General features: G+C 40.6%; 1 protein-coding gene across 4 annotated transcripts in view; it reads right to left on the bottom strand.

Moving 5' to 3' along the window:
• The window catches only part of bach2b (BACH transcriptional regulator 2b), a 98,632-nt gene that overhangs the window by 15,461 nt on the left and 62,515 nt on the right, over nt 1–20,656 (bottom strand). For all 4 annotated transcript variants that reach the window (XM_006796252.3, XM_006796254.3, XM_006796253.3 and 1 more), the window contains one exon: nt 8,710–10,221. In XM_006796252.3, the coding sequence (XP_006796315.2) occupies nt 8,710–10,221 (1,512 nt within the window). The remainder of the gene's footprint in view (nt 1–8,709; nt 10,222–20,656) is intronic.

Raw genomic sequence — 20,656 nt, 5'->3', positions numbered from 1 at the left:
ACCCCACAACAGTTAACAATAAAATCTCTATTAATATCTTAAAACTTGTTTTTTGTTACACATCACGAGATTAATGAAGGATTACATTTTAATTTACTAGTAATTTTGAAATTAATCTACCAGGTAAACGATTCTCTCTCTGGGTTTGCTTGCTGTCGGCCAGTTTCTAAATCTGACCACAAGATGGCAAAAAAGCCCCACTCCACACGCCTGAGAACAAGCGACTTGGTGAGATTTCAGCTCTCTGTGCCTCATATTTAACACACAGCACATCCTCAGCAGATGGGGCAAAGGTGATCCAAGAAAAGAGTCCCCCTCCATCTGTCCCCTAGTACCTGGAAGTGTGCCAGTTTGACAGATTGAGAGGGGCAGTGACTTGTCAACCTGATCTAAATCAGTATCAGGTGAACTGTGGGTGCATGAGTATCTGCACTACTTAGCAGCCGTCCTCTTATGCTGCTGAACAAAAGAATTAATGTGCTAAATAGATCTTTAAATAGGCCAGGAGAATCAAATCCAGAAAGCCACCAGAAGCTTGGTCCCTGATATGACAAGAAATCAAGCTTGTATCTGTTTATTCTCTTTCTCTCAGTCTGGAGAGCAACAATAAGGCAGCCTCTCTCTCTTAGGTGATGGCAGACCTTACAATAAGCATATCACAGGCAGATCCACCCCAGTGGTATCTGTCTGCACCAGAGAGCTGTAGCTTTAGGCAGTGAGTGAAAGAGAAGAGGCATAACAAAGAGCCAGAGGAAGACAGCCAGAGAGCTTGGCAGGGATGAGAGGAGTTGCAGCTCTCCCTTTCTCCTCTCCCCTTCCCTTTCTCTCTCCGTGGCTTCCTCAGTGGAGCACGGGAAGAATAAAGTCAAACAAAGGAGAAAGAGACTAGAGAGAGAGATGCAGCTCCATGCTTCTACTATACTTGGCCGCTGGAGCTCGGCAGCTCCCTTGAGACCTTTGGACACTTAGATGACTACAGACAGAGGTACGGCAGAGGCAGCTCACCTCTGTTTCTCCACCAGATTGTGTACAGTGGTGGCTGAGGCATCACCTGGTGCAAGTGCTGCACTCAGGGGGATAAAGCACTGTGCCTACCCATGACAGAATCAAAATGACTTCTCACTGAAGAGCAAATTTAGATCTCAGTCTGTCTCTAGGAGAGGGAAAAGGTTTGAGTTTCCTCATTAGAGGTACAGCCCTCTGAGCTGCCTGGGACCCTCATCTCGACTCGACATCTGCATGCAGACACATGAATAAATAATAACGCAAGCTTTCAAGGCCACACTCAGCTCAGTGTGCTCCTCCAGGGCATGACAACTCCAGCCTCAAAGAAAAAACAGGCAGACCTATGAAACATCAGGAGCAGCCAGGTTCACACAAAGCCAAGGGCAAGATGACTCCTCGTCTGTGATTAGAAGGATTATGTACCATAATGTGGAACGGACTGATATTTATATGTGGCACACAAGCTATTTAAACTACAAGCCTAATTTAACGATTTAGTGAATTTTTCTTTCTTCTTTGTATGTAGAATCAATAATTAACCCGACATTCATGTCTTTGGACCGTGTGCTGATTACTCTAGGATCTTTGGCCAAAACAGGCGAAGAAGAACAAGCATGCCATGACCTTGTAATACTTTCTTTCTCGACTACTCACTAGTACACAGGGGATGGATAAATATAACCACTCCACCGCACTAACGAGTTCAGCAGCACAGCCGGGATGACAGAGTACGCTTCAGCCATGGTCATAAATTCACAGCCAACTGCTCTGGATTTACATTTCTTTGCAGCTCTCCTCCCCACCCTTAGTCTACTTCTCTGGGTCATTATGCTGGAAATGGGGTACAGAGTGAAAAGTAGGGCTCATCTGTTATCAGCAGCAGCGGTGCCAGGCATGGGCGACGTGTGCTGTTAAACAATAATAATTGATGTTCCAGTCTCAAATTCAGGATACAAATATTACTTATGTGATGCTTTCGACTAGAGAAGAGACAAGTTCTCTCACAACTTTGGAGCGTCTGCACACCATGCACTAAAATTTGTCTGACTGCTTATACTGTTGTCTTCAGTGCAACATCACCCTCTCTGTCTGCTTCTCTGAATATGAACAATCCAGAACATGAAAACAGCAAGATGAACATGACTCAATGTCTTTTTAATGATGTGAAATGAGGCAGATAAAAAAAATTAATAAAATAACAATGAGCAGGTGCTGTTGTTTTTTTGTTTTGTTTTTTCCATTTGCTGCAGATCAGTATCAGCCTCATGCCAGTGCCTTCAGTGTAAAGCAGGATGTGGTAATTTACTTTTTTAATGTTGCACTGTTGAAGCTCTTCATTTGAATAAACACCTCCAACTTCTTAGAGAGTTAACCAGCTCTGTGCCAATGACAGAATGATAGAAGAAGACAATTACTGTCTGGCCTGTAATATTAAACTGCATTTCCTTTTGTCTCCACTAACTACAGATGTTGCCAATTAAGCTATTTGATTCAATTCGATGCAATTTCATTCATATAGTGCCAAATTACAACTGCCACCTCGAGGTTCTTTATATTTTCGGGTAAAGATCAAACAATATCAGTGGGAAAATCCCAACATTCAGATGACCTCCTATGATGAAGCAATTGACCACAGTCGGAAAAAAAAAAATCCCTTTCAACAGGTGAACGTGAAACATTACACACGCTAAAATGCAATCAGTAGGTAAAATTAGAATAGGTAAAATTAGAATTCTTCATTGGTGTGAGTTGTTTATTTTTCCAGAAATCTCTTTGGCTGTAGTGATCTGGACTGAAATAATAATATCTGTATTAAATACATGGGCACGACTGGGGCTCAGGAGGAAGAGCAATTTGTCGGATTTTATCGAGAGCTCAGTGGTTTGGTCCCTGCTTTGTTCAGTTACACTTTGCAGGTCAAAATGTGAATGGGCAAGATACTATACAACAAAAAAATGTCCCCAACGTTTGTGTGTGTGTAGGAAGTTAAAAAAATGCATAAGGTATAGGATAAAGTTGATTTGATTTCTTTAGTTTCAGCAACACGCAGGTACCATGAGGACACCTGCTAGCCAAGCTTGAGTGGGACACCTCGATGGATGATCCACAGTGGGACAGTTCACTGTGGTCTGCGTTCCACCTGCAGAATCCACCACAACCCTCACTTTACACCCACACAAATGTATTTGCTTTGGAAGTTTCTTTAAAAGCTAAAGCAATTCCCTAAAATTGTCTCTAGTTGACACCTCTGGCATAAGTCTGTGTAATATTTGCCTCTCATGTAATCCAAATTAAAATTGGATTTTATACTGGAATGTGCAGTTTATAATTCTGCATGCATTTAATTAATCCCATCTCACATGCTTATAAATTAGATTGTAGAGTAGAATTTCCCATGCATGCCATTAGTCAGCATTTAATGAAGATGATGATAATGTTGAGGCATTCACTGGTAACTGTTCTGCCCCACTCAGAGCACTCTGCAGTGCCACTGCAAATTAAAAACAATATCAGACATTTAACTGTCAAAATAATGAGTTGCAGAGGAAACAGATATAAAGAAATAGGTTGGCAAATAAGAAAAGTGTGTCAAACTTCATCACAGAAAATCCAAAAACAAACTATTACTGGGAATGTGGGTACAAAACATCACAACACTGGTTTGCCAGTGGCTAAAAAGTCAACATTGCAAGAATTCTGCAGATTACCATTGGATGCTAAATGTCTCTGTGCTTCCAGGACTTATGCAAAGCCTCAAAGACGAGAGTCACTGGAGTCATTTCTGTGTCCCAGACAGCCCTGTGTTTTTAGATGTATTGCCCCTATAAAGCATGGACTGGAAAGCAATAAACAAACATCCTCCTAGTTGAAACAAGGCTCTTCCATTTTTGCCTACGTAGATGTTCTTACCACCATATTTCTGATTCCATTACAACATTAAACTATAATTCCAAAGAGTACTTTATTTCAGTTGATGCTAATGTACTGCCTACAATTGCCTGGAGATGGTAAGGTAACAAAGGCACCAGTTACAAAAATTTAATGTGGCATCTTATTCATGTACTGGTATCACTATTGCATGCGCCTAAAAAACAGCTCCAAAGCTAACATTATGAATGGCAAATCTTTATTTAGACCACAGCCACATCATATCTAGACTAGAGTAAAGTTTCTTTGGCATTTTGCAAGAGGAGCGGAACTGATATTAAGGTTTGTGCATTTCCTGTCCTATTTCATGTGTTGCCTGACAGAAAAAAACATCAATGTGCTGATGTATCAGGACTACTTCCTTATTCCTCCCACTAGCTCTGAGATCAATATTTGCACTGCTGTGGCCAGACTATACGCGAGAATGAGCTTTACGCCCACACCACAGCCAGAGCTGGAGGTCTGTCAGCTACAAGGAGACAAACTGGGGTACTAATGCTGCTTGCGCCAGATGCATGATACATGCTCAGCTTAGATAGTGCTGCTAGTGGAGATTTGCCTGCACTGTCATAAGCAAGTAGGACTGTGGCAACCAACACAGCATTAGCTATAGATTTGAGTGATCGAAATTCTCAGGTCTCTTTATTAACTCAACTAGTGACTAGTCGCGTGGTTCTGGCATGCATACTGCAAAAGAGCTCAAATCAAGACCAGTGACACAATTTCATTTATTAAATATGCTACGAATCTGGCTATGTTCTCCCTGTGTTTGTATGGCTTTTCTCCAGATCCTGGAAAAAGTGAGTGGTCCTGTGAGAGGCTGGCAACACTGTCAGGGACAATTGCAAGCAGCATTAGTACCCTGCCTCTCATCCCTGTGGCAGCTGGGACAATTTTGTCATAGATGTTTAAGATCGAGCTCACTTTAAACAGTTTGTATTCTGTTTAGTCTACAGAAATGCATTATATCTCTTAAACGATATGCTTGTAGCGGCTTTTATATGTGGACATCAGCTCAGAAACACAAGCCTACATCTTGATTTAAAAATACATTAAAAAATTATCTTGATCATTTATTTCAAACATCATAGTTGAAATAAATGGACTGTGCCCTGTGTGATGTGGTTATTACACTGGACACATTATTAATGAAAAAGATGGCAGTGTAGCAGCGAAACTGCTGGTTAAACTTTATTTTTTTATTTTTTATTTTTCAGAGACATGCATCTTATACTTTTGCAATTTTTAATTGATGTTGATTTTTTTTTCAATTTCACTAGATAATAACTGCTTGCTTTGGTTACTCTGATGGTGACAGAGCACCACTGGTGTGTGGCTAGTTGTGTGGCTAGTTGTGTAGTGTGACTTAAACAACGCCATACGCTGTATGTTCCAATTTACCAATTGGAATTGAAATGTAATTTTTAGGCTGTTCTTCTGGTTTTATAGCTCAGTGCTATAAATTAATCCCATGTTACAGTGGCATATTTAGCAGGCCCTTCAAAGGCCCATAAATCTGATGGTAGAGGCTGGTATGCATCGTGCAGTGAATGTGATAACTACTCATAACTGCCAAGCTGCTTTATCTCGCAGCTCTGTTTGTGCAGCAGAACAAAATTCTTTCCACAGTAAAGCACAATCCTGTCATGTAGCTCCAAACCTTGCAACGCACTATCTCGCTCTCTGAAATGAATCACCATGGCAACACTCCACTATCTCTCTCTCTCTCTTTTTGCTCTCAAGTTCAACAAAACCAATTCTGCCTACACTTCAAGCAAATATCAGTGAATGTCATATCATAAGACATGTGCTCTTTTGGAGCCTCCTGGAGCCAAAAGGTCATAAGTTCAAACACTGGAGCGAAAAGACTGTACAATCCAGCTGTCTGGGGAGTGTGTCACAGCTTATTTGAGATATATACAATTGAGTGCTATTAACAGCTACTAATCAAAGGTAAAAAATAAATACAATACAACAAAACATTTAGAAAGAGACACTTTGGAGATGCAATGTTTTCACTTAACACAGACAGACAATCATTTGCACTCAAATTCACACCTAACAGCAATTTGGAATTACCAATTAACCTAACTCGTAACATGCATGGCTTTGGACTGTACCCAGAGCCACGCTAACACGAGGAGAACATGGAAAAGGCCCTGACCACACAGTGGATCTAAGATTCAAAGCGAAGATGGAAATTTTGCTTGTAAAAAAACAGCATTTTTAGGCCATAAAGTTTTTCTCTGAGAACTGATTTTATTATCTTTCTCTCAGATGGGAAATCTCCTCCATGTTACACCAACACTGGACTTTTTCTGAGAATTAAAGAGTCTATCAATGATCTTTACCTGGTAAGCAACAGTTGTCTACATTTAGGAGTCTGGTAGACTGAGGGAGGAGGATGTGAAGGGATGGGGTGGGGTGATTAGAGGATTTGCTGTTATGCTTGTCAGCACTGTTGAGCTGTGTTACGGCTCCATCATGAATGTCACACCTACTCACTTCCAACTTACTGCAACCCCAGACAATTAAAAATTTACTGACACAGGACATTGTAAAGTAGTGGTTGAAATTACTTTGCAATATGCAAAGCTTGGTAGAAGTGTGGCCAAAGGGGACCAGGTGATGGTCTCTCACTAAACCTTTACTGTCCACTATCGTTATCATATCAGTACCATATCATATAAGTGGGTAAAATTACAGATCAGACAGATCTATGAAAAATGATTTTGTCCTTACGTAAATGAAACTATAACAAAATAACAATTCAGTTATAGCCTTTGGGGATGCACAATAGCAACTGGCTCAAGGCCCCTTATAGGTAAAGACATTAATACAGAGAAATCCCCAACAATGGGAAGACCTCCCTGAGAGCAAGCACTTTTAAATTTAATCTGGATTAAACAGGGAGCAAATGCAGAGAGTATGGGAGTAATAAGCTCTCTCTTTCAAGTCCCTGTCAGTACCCTCACTCTAGCATTTTGGATCAACTGAAGGCTTTTCAGGCACTTTTAGAAGCTCTTGTGCTTGTTAATAGCAGATGTAAAACAAAATATCTTTAGTTTTGAATATGGACTCCCTCACATATGCCTCAGTGTTAGCACCACTGGTGGTTACTCACTAGACATTGGACGTCGGCTAGATGTGCGGACTTGTCTATATATTGGTTCTGTTGGACTATAACCAATTCTGGACATCTGTACAACATCCAAACCAGGTCCACAATTTGGACGTCCAACCATGACGTCCAACTTTGACGTCAGTATGACGTTAACCATTTGAACTTTAGACCAGGCCATTTTTTTGGACGTCATCTGGACATCCATGATAGATGCAGGGAATTCACATGATTAGTAAATATAATATTTTTTAATTCACAAATATTAACAATGTTGTTATCAACATGATACATATGAATATGGATTATTTATAAACAAACACAATTTATTATGTGTTAGCCTGCTAAATTATTCAGTACCCATGTTTCTTTGTTGTTGTTATTTTACATTTTCCTGTTTGTCTTTAACTGGTTTATTTTAATTAATAGTCCAGTATGAACTGGACTATCTGCTCAACAGTCTTTGTTAATACACACATTTTTCAAGCTGCCTGTGAGAAGCTGAGGAGATTTCTATTTGAAACCCACTGTGGAACTGCTCACTTTGTTCTTAGCTCAGAAGCCTGCCATATCTTGGAGATGTCCGTTGATCACACCTTTACACATAACTGTTTCTTTACAGAAAATATGCCCTCCACCCTCTGGAAACATGGGACTACAGAGCCTATAGAAGCAGTACAAAAATGACGTCTAGAATGAGTCTGTTTGACTTTGAAAAGATGTCCACAACCACACTTTAGCCCGTACACAGAGGTCATACAGACGACAACACTAGACCTTCAAGAGATGTTGAACGAAAAAAAGACCTTGCCTGGTGTTACAAAACAACCCCTTCAGTGGACCAAAATTGGACGTCCAAAAATGACTTATAAAAGATGTCACTCCAATGACAGCTCTAAATGTTAGACTCATGACACACATCTCTAAAAATGCACAAAATGCATCTATAATATCAAAACACGTCTAGGTCAGAGACCGAATGATTAACTAAAGGCGGCAGCTTTATTGCTGGAGAACGTTCGAACATAAAATACAAGAAAACTAAACTAGGAACTCAAAACAAGAAGCTCAAACTAGAAAACTGGGAAACAGAGAACCAGAAGCAAGGAGGAAAACACAGCATGGTGAAGGTACAATGCAACAAAGGGCAAGGGAAAACACAGGGCTTAAATATACAAGGGAGTAAAGAGGGAATGGGAAGCAGAAGGGAAACACAGCTGAGACTAATCAAACATAACGAGACAAGGGGAAGCAAAACTAGATACACTGACATAGGGCACAGAATTTCAAAGTAAAATAGCAAACACAAGACAAGGACAAAGATGCAGACTAGACACTGAGACAGAGACATGACTGACTGACAAGACGAGGAACACGAGAAAGGCACAGGAAGAGAAATATAACACAAGCAGAACCAAAATCCGTGAATAACAATAATCAAAGAATACAACAAAAACACACAAAACACTGGTCACAGACCCACTACCGTGACAGTTTGTGCTGCTGTAAATCTTGCTTGGAACATTCCTTTTACTACACAATGATTTAATGACCGCTAATGGAGAGCAGGTAAATGCAATATAATTAGTGTTGGTGGACTTGAGTATAATAGCTACACTCTGTGTTAGATGTGAAAAATAAAGTTTTATACTCACCTCTGATCCTTGCTCCTGCACGTGGCAGGACTCGCTGTCTCCCTCTGAAAAGGAGCCCGACTCGTCACTAGAGTTGGTGCCATAGGACTGCTCACATTTGATCTTGGGCCTCACCTGGTTAAAAACAACCTCCCCTCCTACACTTTGCTCCTGCTGGTCCACATTGAGACAGCGAGCCACATTAGAGCATGGTGAAGAAGAGAACTCAAACTGGGGCAGGCTGCAGGGAGACCCTCCGCTGCCATCCTCTGCGTAGGAGTATGAGGAGCAGGAGCTGGAAGTTCTGGTGCGAGTCTCACAAGGCGGTGAGCGCGGGCATACTTTGATTGGCACTGGGCAGCTGGTGTTGGGCCTAGGGCGGCACAGGACTTGGGGCTCAGAAGAAGTGGTGCTGGGACAATAGGACTGGGAAGTGGGTAGGGAATGGCTAGCTCCAGCCCACAGCCCCTTTGTCATGTGCTCAGAGAGCTCAATCTCCAAAGAGTTCCCAACAGGGTAGGAATGCGCTGGGTTTCCCAGGCGATTGCAGGCCCCTGAGGAAAATATGACACTGCGGCGGTCGATTTCAACTTCCTGTTTGCAAACCCCATCGCAGGAAGTTGATTTGTGGGACAAACTAGCAGGAAAACCATCCACCTCTTTTGGGGATGCAACAGATAGAGCCACCTCCCCAGTGAAAGGGCCTAAGTCTTTTTTATGATCTCCCTGAGAGTTTCCTTTGTCCTGGGGGCAGATAAGTCTGTTGGCGAATAGCTGCTGTGACGTGTTGGGCAGACTGGAGATGTCAACTCCTTTCTTGAAGAAGGCTCGCAGGCAGGAAGGGGACTTGGGTCTCTTGGTTCTTTCTACAGATATAGGGTTATCCATCTCCATGGCTGTTATGACATCCGTATCCCTGGCGTCCTGCTCATCCCCTGACAGGCACAAAGGAATGGCCTCTTCCTCTGCCTGTGGTTCCACTTTGATCTGTGCCAAAGGCAGTGTGCCCTGATTTCCCACTGCCCCACTAATGGTGGTCTCCTTTAATGTGCTTGGAAAACCTGAGGTACTGGTATGTGAGGAGGAGTCATTATTGTGCTTGTTGCAAGCCCACTGGTATTTCCGGTACTTGGGGCAACGCGGCAGATCCGATGCTCCATGGCGATCAAAATCTGGCCGGCTATCTGTGAAGTTACCAGGCATAGCCATCGTTAGCCGATCGTTGTCGGGGTCTCGACACGAAGTAAGGGCATCTGCACAATGTCGGGCCATGGGGGAGGTGGGCCTTTCTGCTTCTGATTGCATGTTCTCATCCTCCAAGTTATTTGCTTCTCCTGCCACCTTGTGGCAAAGCAGCAAGCCGTCCTCCTCGCTGCGCAGCTGAGCTTCCAGGAAGCGAAAGCATGAGTCCTCGAGGTTGTGCATGCGCAGGAATTCAGCACAGCGGATGACCTCCTGAATGTTTTCTCTGCTGAGTAACAGCTTAGCAGTGTAGGCAAACTGCAACAATGGGGCGAATCCTCTGGCAGTGACCTGCAAAAAACAGGGAAATTGCCAGCATTACTATCAGCGCAGCTATTGTTCAGAGCACTTGGAGTGTGGTGAGACAAACTGACAGCTCCAATGACATACAAAAACACTGCAAAGTACTGGTTAATCTTTTTATTGGGCCAGCACTGAGCATTCTATACAGCAGTAAAAGAAGATCTGGTGCTATACTGGACGTAGGTACGTTGTGTCCATCTTTGTGTTCATAATACCAATCTGTGGGACATTCCAGCATCAACACGTCTGCTCCACAGTCATATAGAGTTGGCTTTGCCTACAGTCCTGCTACTGCTGTATTTGCAAAATTCTTATTTGCAGTGAGGTGTATAAACACATGCAGTGGTTTATGTTTAGTTGCCTATTTTTACCCTTGACATGAGAACTATAAAACAAAGAGATAGCTGTACTTCAAAGCTATATGATAGTAATTCTTAAAATAATTAGCAATGATCTTCACAAACTGAACAGTAGATTATAGCGAAAGTTTCAATATTGATAATAAATTAATACTTTTTGGATAATAATACATGAGAAGCACTTTTCCTTTCACATTTTGTATGATTTCCGCCTATTCCCATTGTCACTATGTGGCATTGGCTAATAGAGGGAAGCTTTCCGTTCCATGTTTGTATACTTTATGGAGATCAGCATTAGATTCACACTAGGTTGTGTTCAGCTCTTTACTCTGGCTCTACCAACAAATTCCTGCAGGTTTATCCCAGGTTAGGTTAGGTACATACAGGTTAGGTTACTTCACTGGTGACAAACACAGTGAAGGGAATGAGATAGAAGCTACTTTTGAGTGTCCATTAATGTAAAGTCTTTCTTAAAGGATTTAGCCGATGCTTGTAGATGAAAAGCATGAGTAACACAATATGGGTTTAATAAGCCCAGTGTTTAGTTGTTTAGCTGTCTTTGCTGGGGGAAGCAAGAAGCTAAATTACCCATGGTATTCAGTGTGCTAGAATAGCAGTAGCTTCCAAAGGTCCTGCAGTCACTGTCAGACACCCCAGAGAGCAGCAGCAACAATCTGTTTTTTATAAGGACTGTTGGGGAAACTGCTTTGACTACCAGTGCCTTAACACTTCACACTGGTCTGGTTTTTATATGGCACTTTTCTACTCTTCCTAGCATTCAAAGGGCTTTATACAAGACTGCTCATTCACGCCTTTAACACACACCTGTTTTTTGTTTTTTTTTAGCCTAAATGCTTTCTAATATTCACACACATTCACACTCCGATGGAAGCATCAGAGAGCAAATTGGAGTCAGTATCCAGCATCTAAGGATATTTATTAGCAGAGTGGAGCAGCCAAGGTTTGAACCACCAACCCTCCGGATTTTGGCTTATCCAGGTAACTTCACCCTGGGTTTTCTGCACTACAAATGTGATTCACTTCTTACAAGGGTAGATCCCCATGGATTTTTATTCTTTCTTTTCTTTTTTTATTCTGTTGGCGGTGAACAAATTTATAATAATTTTATTGCTCGCTATGATCCAAAAAAATGACTACTGTACTTGCTGACCTCACATCAAATTTGTACTAATTTGGAACTTTATATTTAGTCTTTACTCTCAAACCCTAAAACAGCACACAGTCTGCAAATGAATGAAGAAGAAAATAAAAACTAAAACTGTCAGGAGCCCATCATGTTCAGAATTTGGATTTAAAATCAGCTGAAAGAACCAAATTTTCTATGATTCTTTAAAAAAAAAATAACAGTATAAAAATATGTTGTTGAGTCGCACTTTACCAAAACCACAAAGTGCACTAAATGTGGTATATTAATGCTGTGTTCTACTTAATTCTACTTACCTCTTTCATACTCCTGGCAACAACAATACAGCAATACCTAACCCTCCTAATCAGTCACATTCATTTCACTTTGATGTGCGACAAACCGAGGTGATTTCCATGTCTCTTTTATCAGGCTGTGGGACAGTAAGCTTCAGTGTTTCAATGGATCCACTTTACATTTTCAGAGCACTTTACATCACCCAAGAACCTAAAGCAACTAAAGCTGTTCATAAAAAGTAGTTCAAACAACTGTAAGAATATCAAATTGACAATGTACTTGTAATGTAAACTAGATAGATAGATAATATAATACAATAAATATAATATAAATATACCAGCAAATAATGCCACTCAACTGAGTGTATTTCAGACTAAAAGAAAAAAGACACATAAAACAAAAATATTTCACTTTAGTTGTTCATTATGTCCATTACTCAGTTAGCTACTCTGCAGAAAGTAGTCCAAGTAGGAGCACTGTAGCATGTACATGTACATATATCTTGAGCTCACTTGTTGTATGGAATGAAGAAGATACAAACTGCCATGTATCGGGGTTTTTATCAGTCCAACAAGTACGAGCTAGCAGAACAAATGTCAGAGAGAGTCTTACTCTTGCTTTGGATTATTTCTTGTTATACTACAGACCAACATATTTACAATTTAAGAACTTCCTAGAGTTTTCTAGAATTTTCCACTGCTCACATCCACATAGTTTATTAAAATTAATTAAAATTTGTGATTTTTTTGGCACACATCAGTGATAAATCAGTAACTATTTTAGGTTTCAGGTTCTTAACTAAGGACACTTTAGCATATAGACTGGAAAAGGCAAGTCTACCTCATGAATTACAGCACAAGTATGTATTTATGTATTATTGTAATCAAATGTGATCAAACCTGTAGAAAATATAGAAACCATACTAAATAAAAAAATCGAATGTTTTGCTGGACTTAGTTTTGTATGTTTGATTCTTTTCTGTGCTTATTGCTTAGATGGTCAAGTTGGTGTATTCCCTCCGTGTTTTCAATTTTGTTTATTTAGTTTCAGTGTGTTTATTTTATTTACACAGTGTTCCTGACTTTTCCTTCTACGTCATTCCTCTATGCTAAGATTAGTTTTGTGTCTGAGTTCTCCTGTTTCATTATTGCTTCTTGCTTCCTGTTGTATTTTGGTGCCATTTGTCATTTTTGCATTGTGTTTATGGTAAATGTATGGGTTCTTATACTTGTCTACTCTACTTGAGACCACATTAATCAGACCACATGCCTAATTAATCCATTCATACCAATGTATACAAGTGCTTTTTTCTACACCTATTTGCTTTCTATCTACATTTATACTCTGATAAAACCATTGGGGAGCAACTCGGGGTTCAGTACCTTGCCCAAGTATACTTTAGCATGCAGACTGGAGCAGCCAGATACTGCACTGCTTGTTACTGGTTTGCGATTGATGACTAAATTTTATATTTAAAAAGAGATTGTAATTAAATGAAATACAGTGTAAAATGTTTATTTCATCACTAAATATATTAATGTAGTGTATGTTTTCAATTAAAGTTTATTACAGGTTTCCAAAAGATAATCCTTATTTGGGATTTTATGGAAGTTAAATTTTGACTATTATAACAATAACATTTCATCTTTCATGGATCACTCTTCCTTAATTAAAACAAGTCTCTCTTACGACTAAATGACTTCACACTGTAAAGCTCAACATTCTTCTCCAGAATTTTCAGCTGCCTTTTCACGACTAGAAATATATCCCAGTTGGGTTTCTGACTCAGCCTGTGTGACACTATTATATAGAGTTCCAATGTTAATGTCAATATTATATGAATAGAATTTATGTAAGTTTGACTTGCATAATTAGTTTAACTGAGTTTCTCTGTTGCTGTGACATGATTACAAATAGTCTTGTTTATGATCGATAGATATAAGTGTTTAGAATATGAATACCCATTACTTAGGTTACACCAGTAATTTATTTTTAAGGTGTTTTTTTTAATGTGCACATTATCACAGTTTTTTGCAGAAACAAAACCACTGCCCCAATGGTAAAAATTAGGACAAATCATTTAACTTGGCGGCTCTGCAGCTCTTAAAGATACATGACCAGCTGTCACAAAGTCAGTATTGTAACACATTAAAGCAGCACCTGGAGTATTTTCCATCCACCCGAGGAAGCCTATACTGAGAACAAGCACAAGTACAATCAAAAGAAAGATACATATACAAAAGATGTGTGAATTCTATAATATTTTAGTTTATCTGGTGACTTCTAAGACAGGTAATGAATGATGGTTTATCCTTTTCAAAAAAAAAAAAAAGGTGTCTGCTTATCAAAACTTCAGCACAATCCCAGAGTTGTCACAGAACTTTCAAGGGTCCTCAACACTGGATTAATGTAAACAGTTGGTGTAGATGTAGTAATTGTTTTAATAGTTTTAAGAAACAAGAACACATTAGTCAGTATATACCCTTAGTTTAAGATTATATCCTGTACCTGCAGGATACAATGCAACTGCGTCTGGAAGCTATCCCTGTGTATCAAGTCTCCAGATGCCTCTGCTGCAATGCGTCTTAAAGTGGGTTCCTGCTCAACAGACTTCTGAGCACAATCACTGACATCAGTCATTGTTAAAAGCAAACTGCTGATGCTGTATCTGTGATGGTGAGTGTGCCTCTGCTAGAGTAAGTGTGAGTGTGTTCAACTGTGACAGATTGGGGTGGAGGGAGGGGCTTTGACTAGACTATCTGCTAATAAGCACAGCACAACTAATAAACAACATACTTCTGTATTTATCCAATAATGAACTCCAATAATGACAGACTGTGTGTCTTTTACACTGCTACCGTTCCTGTTGCATCTTAAATCATCTTGATGACAGTATGTTAATTTCTGCATTATAAGGCTACTTTACAGATTTATTATCTTAAAGTCACAATTCTGTACGATAAGAACTTATCTGCCGTTGCAGTGAGATAATTACACTTGTAAAAACTTCAAGGCAACAAAAACAAACCATGAACCCTACTCAAACCTCAAAAAGTAAAATAAAGTGCTGTATAGATGTATTGTTAAAATGCTGGTGTACCTCCACTTTTGTGCTTGCTGCCTGCTCTGGATGTGGCAGGATTGATTTCACTATTGGCCAAATAAAAGGCCAGTTTTTTGTTGGAACAATCTGCCTCTTGTGTCCTGCACCTTTACACTCTGCACATCTGCTGTGATAGTGGCAGCCTAAGTGAGGCTGAGTGGCCGGCGTGCTGCATTAACAGCAAAGTTGCTGGAGGAAAAGTGCTGAGTGAACTAGGAATCTATTTTCAGCTAGTATCAGCAGCTGCTGCCTGCAGGAGCACATCTTTATGTGTGCCCTGCACCATATGTGATTACTCCACTGTTACAACCAGCACAGCCACCTAATGAAGGAATGTGTAAAAGGAGCAACAAAGGATGGAAGGAGGGAGGGAATAGATACTGAAGGTATATAGAACTAGCACAGAAGAAATGAGATAAAGAGAGACTGTTACTATTGGTAACTAGCTGTTAAAGGGAGAACAGTAGGGGAGGGAAGAGAGCTTCCTTCTCACTGGTGCTGCTAGCAGCTGAAAGTCATGGTAAGTGTACAACTTAACACAAAGAAACAAATTAATCAGTGCAACAGACTGGGCCCATTTTAGGGTAACAGCCCTGCTTTGCATCAGAAGTGGATAGATCATACATTACAGGGCAGAAAATTACAAGCAGTGACAAATCATACACACACGGACAATTCACATGGCACCTTTAGGAAACCTGCCAAATATCCTTTCATAAACAAACAATAGTACACCGGCTCTCTCTCCTTCTGCCCTCACCCTGCACTTGCTCTTACTTTCCTATAATTTATGCAAATGTCCTCCAGTGAATTCCTGCATGTCATGCATGTTAATGAGGACATGGCATAGCATCACAATGAGTGTTTCCCCTGCAAAAGAGAAAAACACTCCATCTCTATTGGTGACAGTAGCTTTTGAAGGAGCTCAAACAAACAGTAAGAAGCCCTAATGGAAATGAAACAGGCCCTTTACTGTACGCTGAGATGACATAAGATAAGTCTGAGAAGTGGGAAATTGAGATGGAGATGGAGCACAAAGCTGCAGCATAAACGAATACAATAAAACTATGCTTGTACCTTGCTTTTAGTTTCACTACCCCTTGTCACATTATGAGATTTAGTTCAGCTGTGTCTTGTTTTCCCACTTCCCCTGATAGTCTGCTCAGAGATACTGAGTACAGCATCTCTGTAATTCTGAGACAACTGGTAGCATAAGGAAAGTGTCATCCTCAGTGGCAACAGAAGCTCAGACGTTCCTGGTGCTGAGCTGTGGGGAAGTATACCTCCCCTGACACTGGATTAAATCAGATAGTGTATGTCTAATCTGCTGCCAGTACAGCTTATAGTACAGGGCAGACACTGGGAGGACATGACCTCACCTCCACCATTTAAGACACAGCAAGATTGTGATTATAGTGTTGTTTTCTAAAAAAAAATGTAGAAAACCGAAATAAAATGCTAGGAACATGACATTCAGCAAATGTTGTTTATTCACCATGCTTCTATAGAATATTTGCTAAGCCCAAACTGATGGAATGCCTGGTTATGGAGGTTAAAAAGAAAGACTATAAACTAGAGATGGACCGATCCGATATTACGTATCGGTATCGTGCCATCTCTACTATAAACATGGGGATTATACTCCTCTACTCTCCCTGACACACTCAAAACAGCATCTTAGGAATGATACGTCTTTGCTATATCATTTCTAGTCCTGGCAGAGAAATTGCCCAAAGTGCCAGTGTAGCTTTAGTCCCTTTGCGCGTGTTGCGGTGCAGTTAGGCAGTATTCTCCTGAACAATAGGTGTCGTCACTCTTTGCTACCACTAGCACTTTGTCCCGTACTGCCTGGCAAAGGACAAAGCTGTTGGCATATTGACTACTTCTGCCGGTTGTGCACCTCTTGATTTTTGTAACTTGACACATTGTCCTGCTGCTATCGTAGCTGGGTTGAATACATGTTGATTTTTACCAGCATTTTAATGATATGTCAATACCAATTGCAATCGTGGCTCAAGAGTTGGCAGTTCATCTTGTAATCGGAAGGTTGCCAGTTCGAGCCCTGGCTCGGACAGTCTCGGTCGTTGTGTCCTTGGGCAAGACACTTCACCCGTTGCCTACTGGTGGTGGTCAGAGGGCAGCCATTGTCCGGCAGCCTCGCCTCTGTCAGTGCGCCCCAGGTGGCTACAATGTGGCTACAATGTAGCTGCCATGACCAGTGTGTGAATGTGTGTGTGAATGGGTGGATGACTGAATGTGTAAAGCGCTTTGGGGTCCTTAGGGACTAGTAAAGCGCTATACAAATACGGGCCATTTTACCATTTACCAAAGCTCAGAGATTCACAGATTATACAGAGTGAGATGTTGCAGCAGTTTGAAAAGATGAACATTTGTGAATGGTGACACCTCTTTTTGAGGGCAATAGTGCAGTGGCTACCTGTGGCACAATGGCGAGCTTAGATTGATTTGTCTGGGTGTTGATGCCTCTGGTGGCATTTGAATACAACGGGGCCCAAATAGAGGCTCCCTGCTGTATCGAGGGGGTTGGGTGAGCACTACTCCCACTGAAGCTCATTCCCGTAAAGCCGCCTCTTCATCTCCTAATCCCCATCTTTAAGGAAGGCAGGGGTCTGTCTCTGGGCTCTTACTACCACCATCTGTCTAACAAGCTATATATGTGATTGTTCAGCGCCGGTGCTTGGTATGGGGCCAGACTGTGTGAGGCACCTTCAGATGCATTTTGCAGATGGAGTCCTTGATCAAGCTGAGTTGGTGGATGGAGTACCTCAAGACATTTTGTAAGTGATTTAAAAAAAAAAACTGTAGGCAACAACAACTGCTTGGTAAAGCTTGGAAAAAGATGGCTGAAGAGCTATTTGTAGTCTTATTCATAAGAAGCCAAATCACAGTGGAACATAATGCTTTTCTGTTCCAATAGTCACACAACACTGATTTCACAAAACATCTGTCTTTGCTTTCATACCAAGACAGTCAGTTATTCGCATTGCTGCAAGAAGTTGCTTTTAAGGACCAGGTGAACAAGTGTCATCTTAGAGGTGGGAAAATACTGTAACAACAAAACATTAATGTAATTTTCTAGCTGATCATATACTGGGGCATAATTATAATGCCATCTTGCCATAGGCTACAGTAGAGGATGAAATATTCTATGGATTTTGATGCGTCCAAAACTCTCTCAGCCACAGACAGAGTCAAATTTAAACTACACAAATTTATAATTGCTACATTTATAAGCAAACAGACGCTGCTAATTCCTTTCATTCATGGCTCAAAAATGACAGAACCAGTAATGTACTTGGTATACTGCTTGTTTTGTTTTTACTCTCCCCTTACTTTTACCTTGACTTGCTGGTTAGGTTTAAGTATTGAAAATGAGAATGTAATGATGTACTGCACATTATTTTTATTTTAAATTTCAAGTGGCATAATGTGATTTTAGCCAGTGGTTCTTTGGGAGTTTGCATGTGCTGTCCAGGTTCCCCGGCTTCCTCCCACAGTCCAAAGGTAGCCGGGATAGGCTCCATTGCCCTGTTTTCTAGTGTTCTATAGGTGGAAATGTGCAATTGAAAAAAACCTATTTTCCCCTCAGAATTATAATACTGCATTAATCCCAGAGGAAATGATTCTACCATTCTAGCAGAGGATGGTTTCCATCAATTGACCTCTGGGTTATGGGCCCACCATGCTTCTGCTTTTTTATCCCTATGATGAACTACAGTCACCCGTGCAAGCCCACAGTCACATTATTTATAGATGAGAGACCTGGCTACTCCACCTATCATTGGCGGTGGACTTCTATAGCTGAAGGAACACCTGACTGCATACACCTGAGTGTCAGTTAAGTGTTGAACACATGCAGCTAAGCTAAAGGCTGCTGCTTACAGCTGACACAGACAGTGAGGATTGAGCTAGCAACTCCAGCGACAGAGAAAATGTGGCAGTTAAACTAGAGGCAGAGGTGCCTCAGCAGATTTCAGTCACTGAAAGTAAAACAACAGTAATGTAACATCAAAAAAACCCTGATGTTACATTACTGGAACATCATGGCTGCAGTGTCAGAGAGGTATACTAAAGAAGAACCACAGAAAGCTGTTAAAATTAAAAAAAAAAAAAATAGATGAAAAGAACAAAAAAAACCCCTGACAAGTGACATTTAGATTTTTTATTGTATACCATTCTACATTACAAATGTGTGTCTTATATCAAAAATACTATAAATAGACAAGTTCACAAGTTGAGAAATAAAAGAAAAATCTGAAACCCTACAGCGAGGGGATCACCTTTATTCTATAACATTGTCTGATGTTTATATCCTTATTCATAGATTCTCCAGAACAAATTAATGTTCATATATATAAGATTATTCATATTCATGTGTTGTCCTGCCATGTTGATTAAATGTCAATAATATACGATGCGTTATCAAATGAAATAAAAAGGAACAAATTCCCAGTGAGACTCACTCTTTGTGGCACATTTAAGACTGTATTTGAAAGATATTACTTTCTACACTCTGTGTCACACCTGAAACACAAAGCAGCTGGTACATCATTCAAGCATGCAATCACTTAATTACAGGGATGTTGATTTGAACACACGTGAGCTGTTCTCTGCAGTCTTTCTTTGAGTAAAGCAGATAAAAAAAACACAGCTCATTTTTCTTTTTCAGTAAGTGCAGGAACAAAGTCATTTGGCAGGCATTACTTTATTAATGCACGCTAGCACCAGTGAGGAGCTGCAGCACAAGTGGGATGTGCCCCAGTTTTCACTGCACCGCATGTCTATAGGAATATGAATGTGTGACACCAATACATCAGCGAGGTGCTTTTATCATGTGTTTGGCTGAAGAGCTCTGAAGTAGCTCTGTTTAAAGCGACAGTGTGAGATCTGAGGTGAGGAAGAGTGAGAAGTGTTGCTGAACCTGATGAGCACAGAACCCAAGGTGGCACTGATCTCACCTCAAAGTGCTACATGCCTCTAGCATCAGTGCCAGCAGCAGCTGCCAGGTGATAATTGGCAATATCAGCACTTTGTACACCTTTCCCTGAATCTTTATCCTACAGCAGGGGTGATTCTAGGTTCAAACGTTTACGGGGGCTCTGCTCCCATCATAATGTCATGCATGCAGTGCCTTGTAATTAATATTAATATCATAGGCTGTTTGCAGATGTCATCAACATGACAATGGTACCTTCAAAACCAAACCTATTTAGCTGGATCACCTATTGTAGTGTCTACAGGGATGGGTATCAAAACCCAGTTCTTGTTGAGAACCGGTTCCCACTGTTTCAATTCCTTGGAATTGTTTGCCATTTTTGCAAATGATTCCCTTATCGATTCCAGTCGCCCCGAATGACGTCACCACATTGCGGAGCGTCATTTACCTGGCAGGAAACATGGCGACTCAAAAGCTCAAAAGTTTGGTTATACTTTACGAGAACAGATGACAACAGGGCAACTTGCAATACTTGCAAAGTAGATATTTCATTTAAGGGAGGA

Source organism: Neolamprologus brichardi, chromosome 15 (genome assembly GCF_056152115.1).
Source record: "Neolamprologus brichardi isolate AB-2024 chromosome 15, ASM5615211v1, whole genome shotgun sequence".
In the NCBI taxonomy this organism is placed as follows: Eukaryota; Metazoa; Chordata; class Actinopteri; order Cichliformes; family Cichlidae; genus Neolamprologus; species Neolamprologus brichardi.
This window is presented reverse-complemented; position numbering and strand designations above follow the sequence as displayed.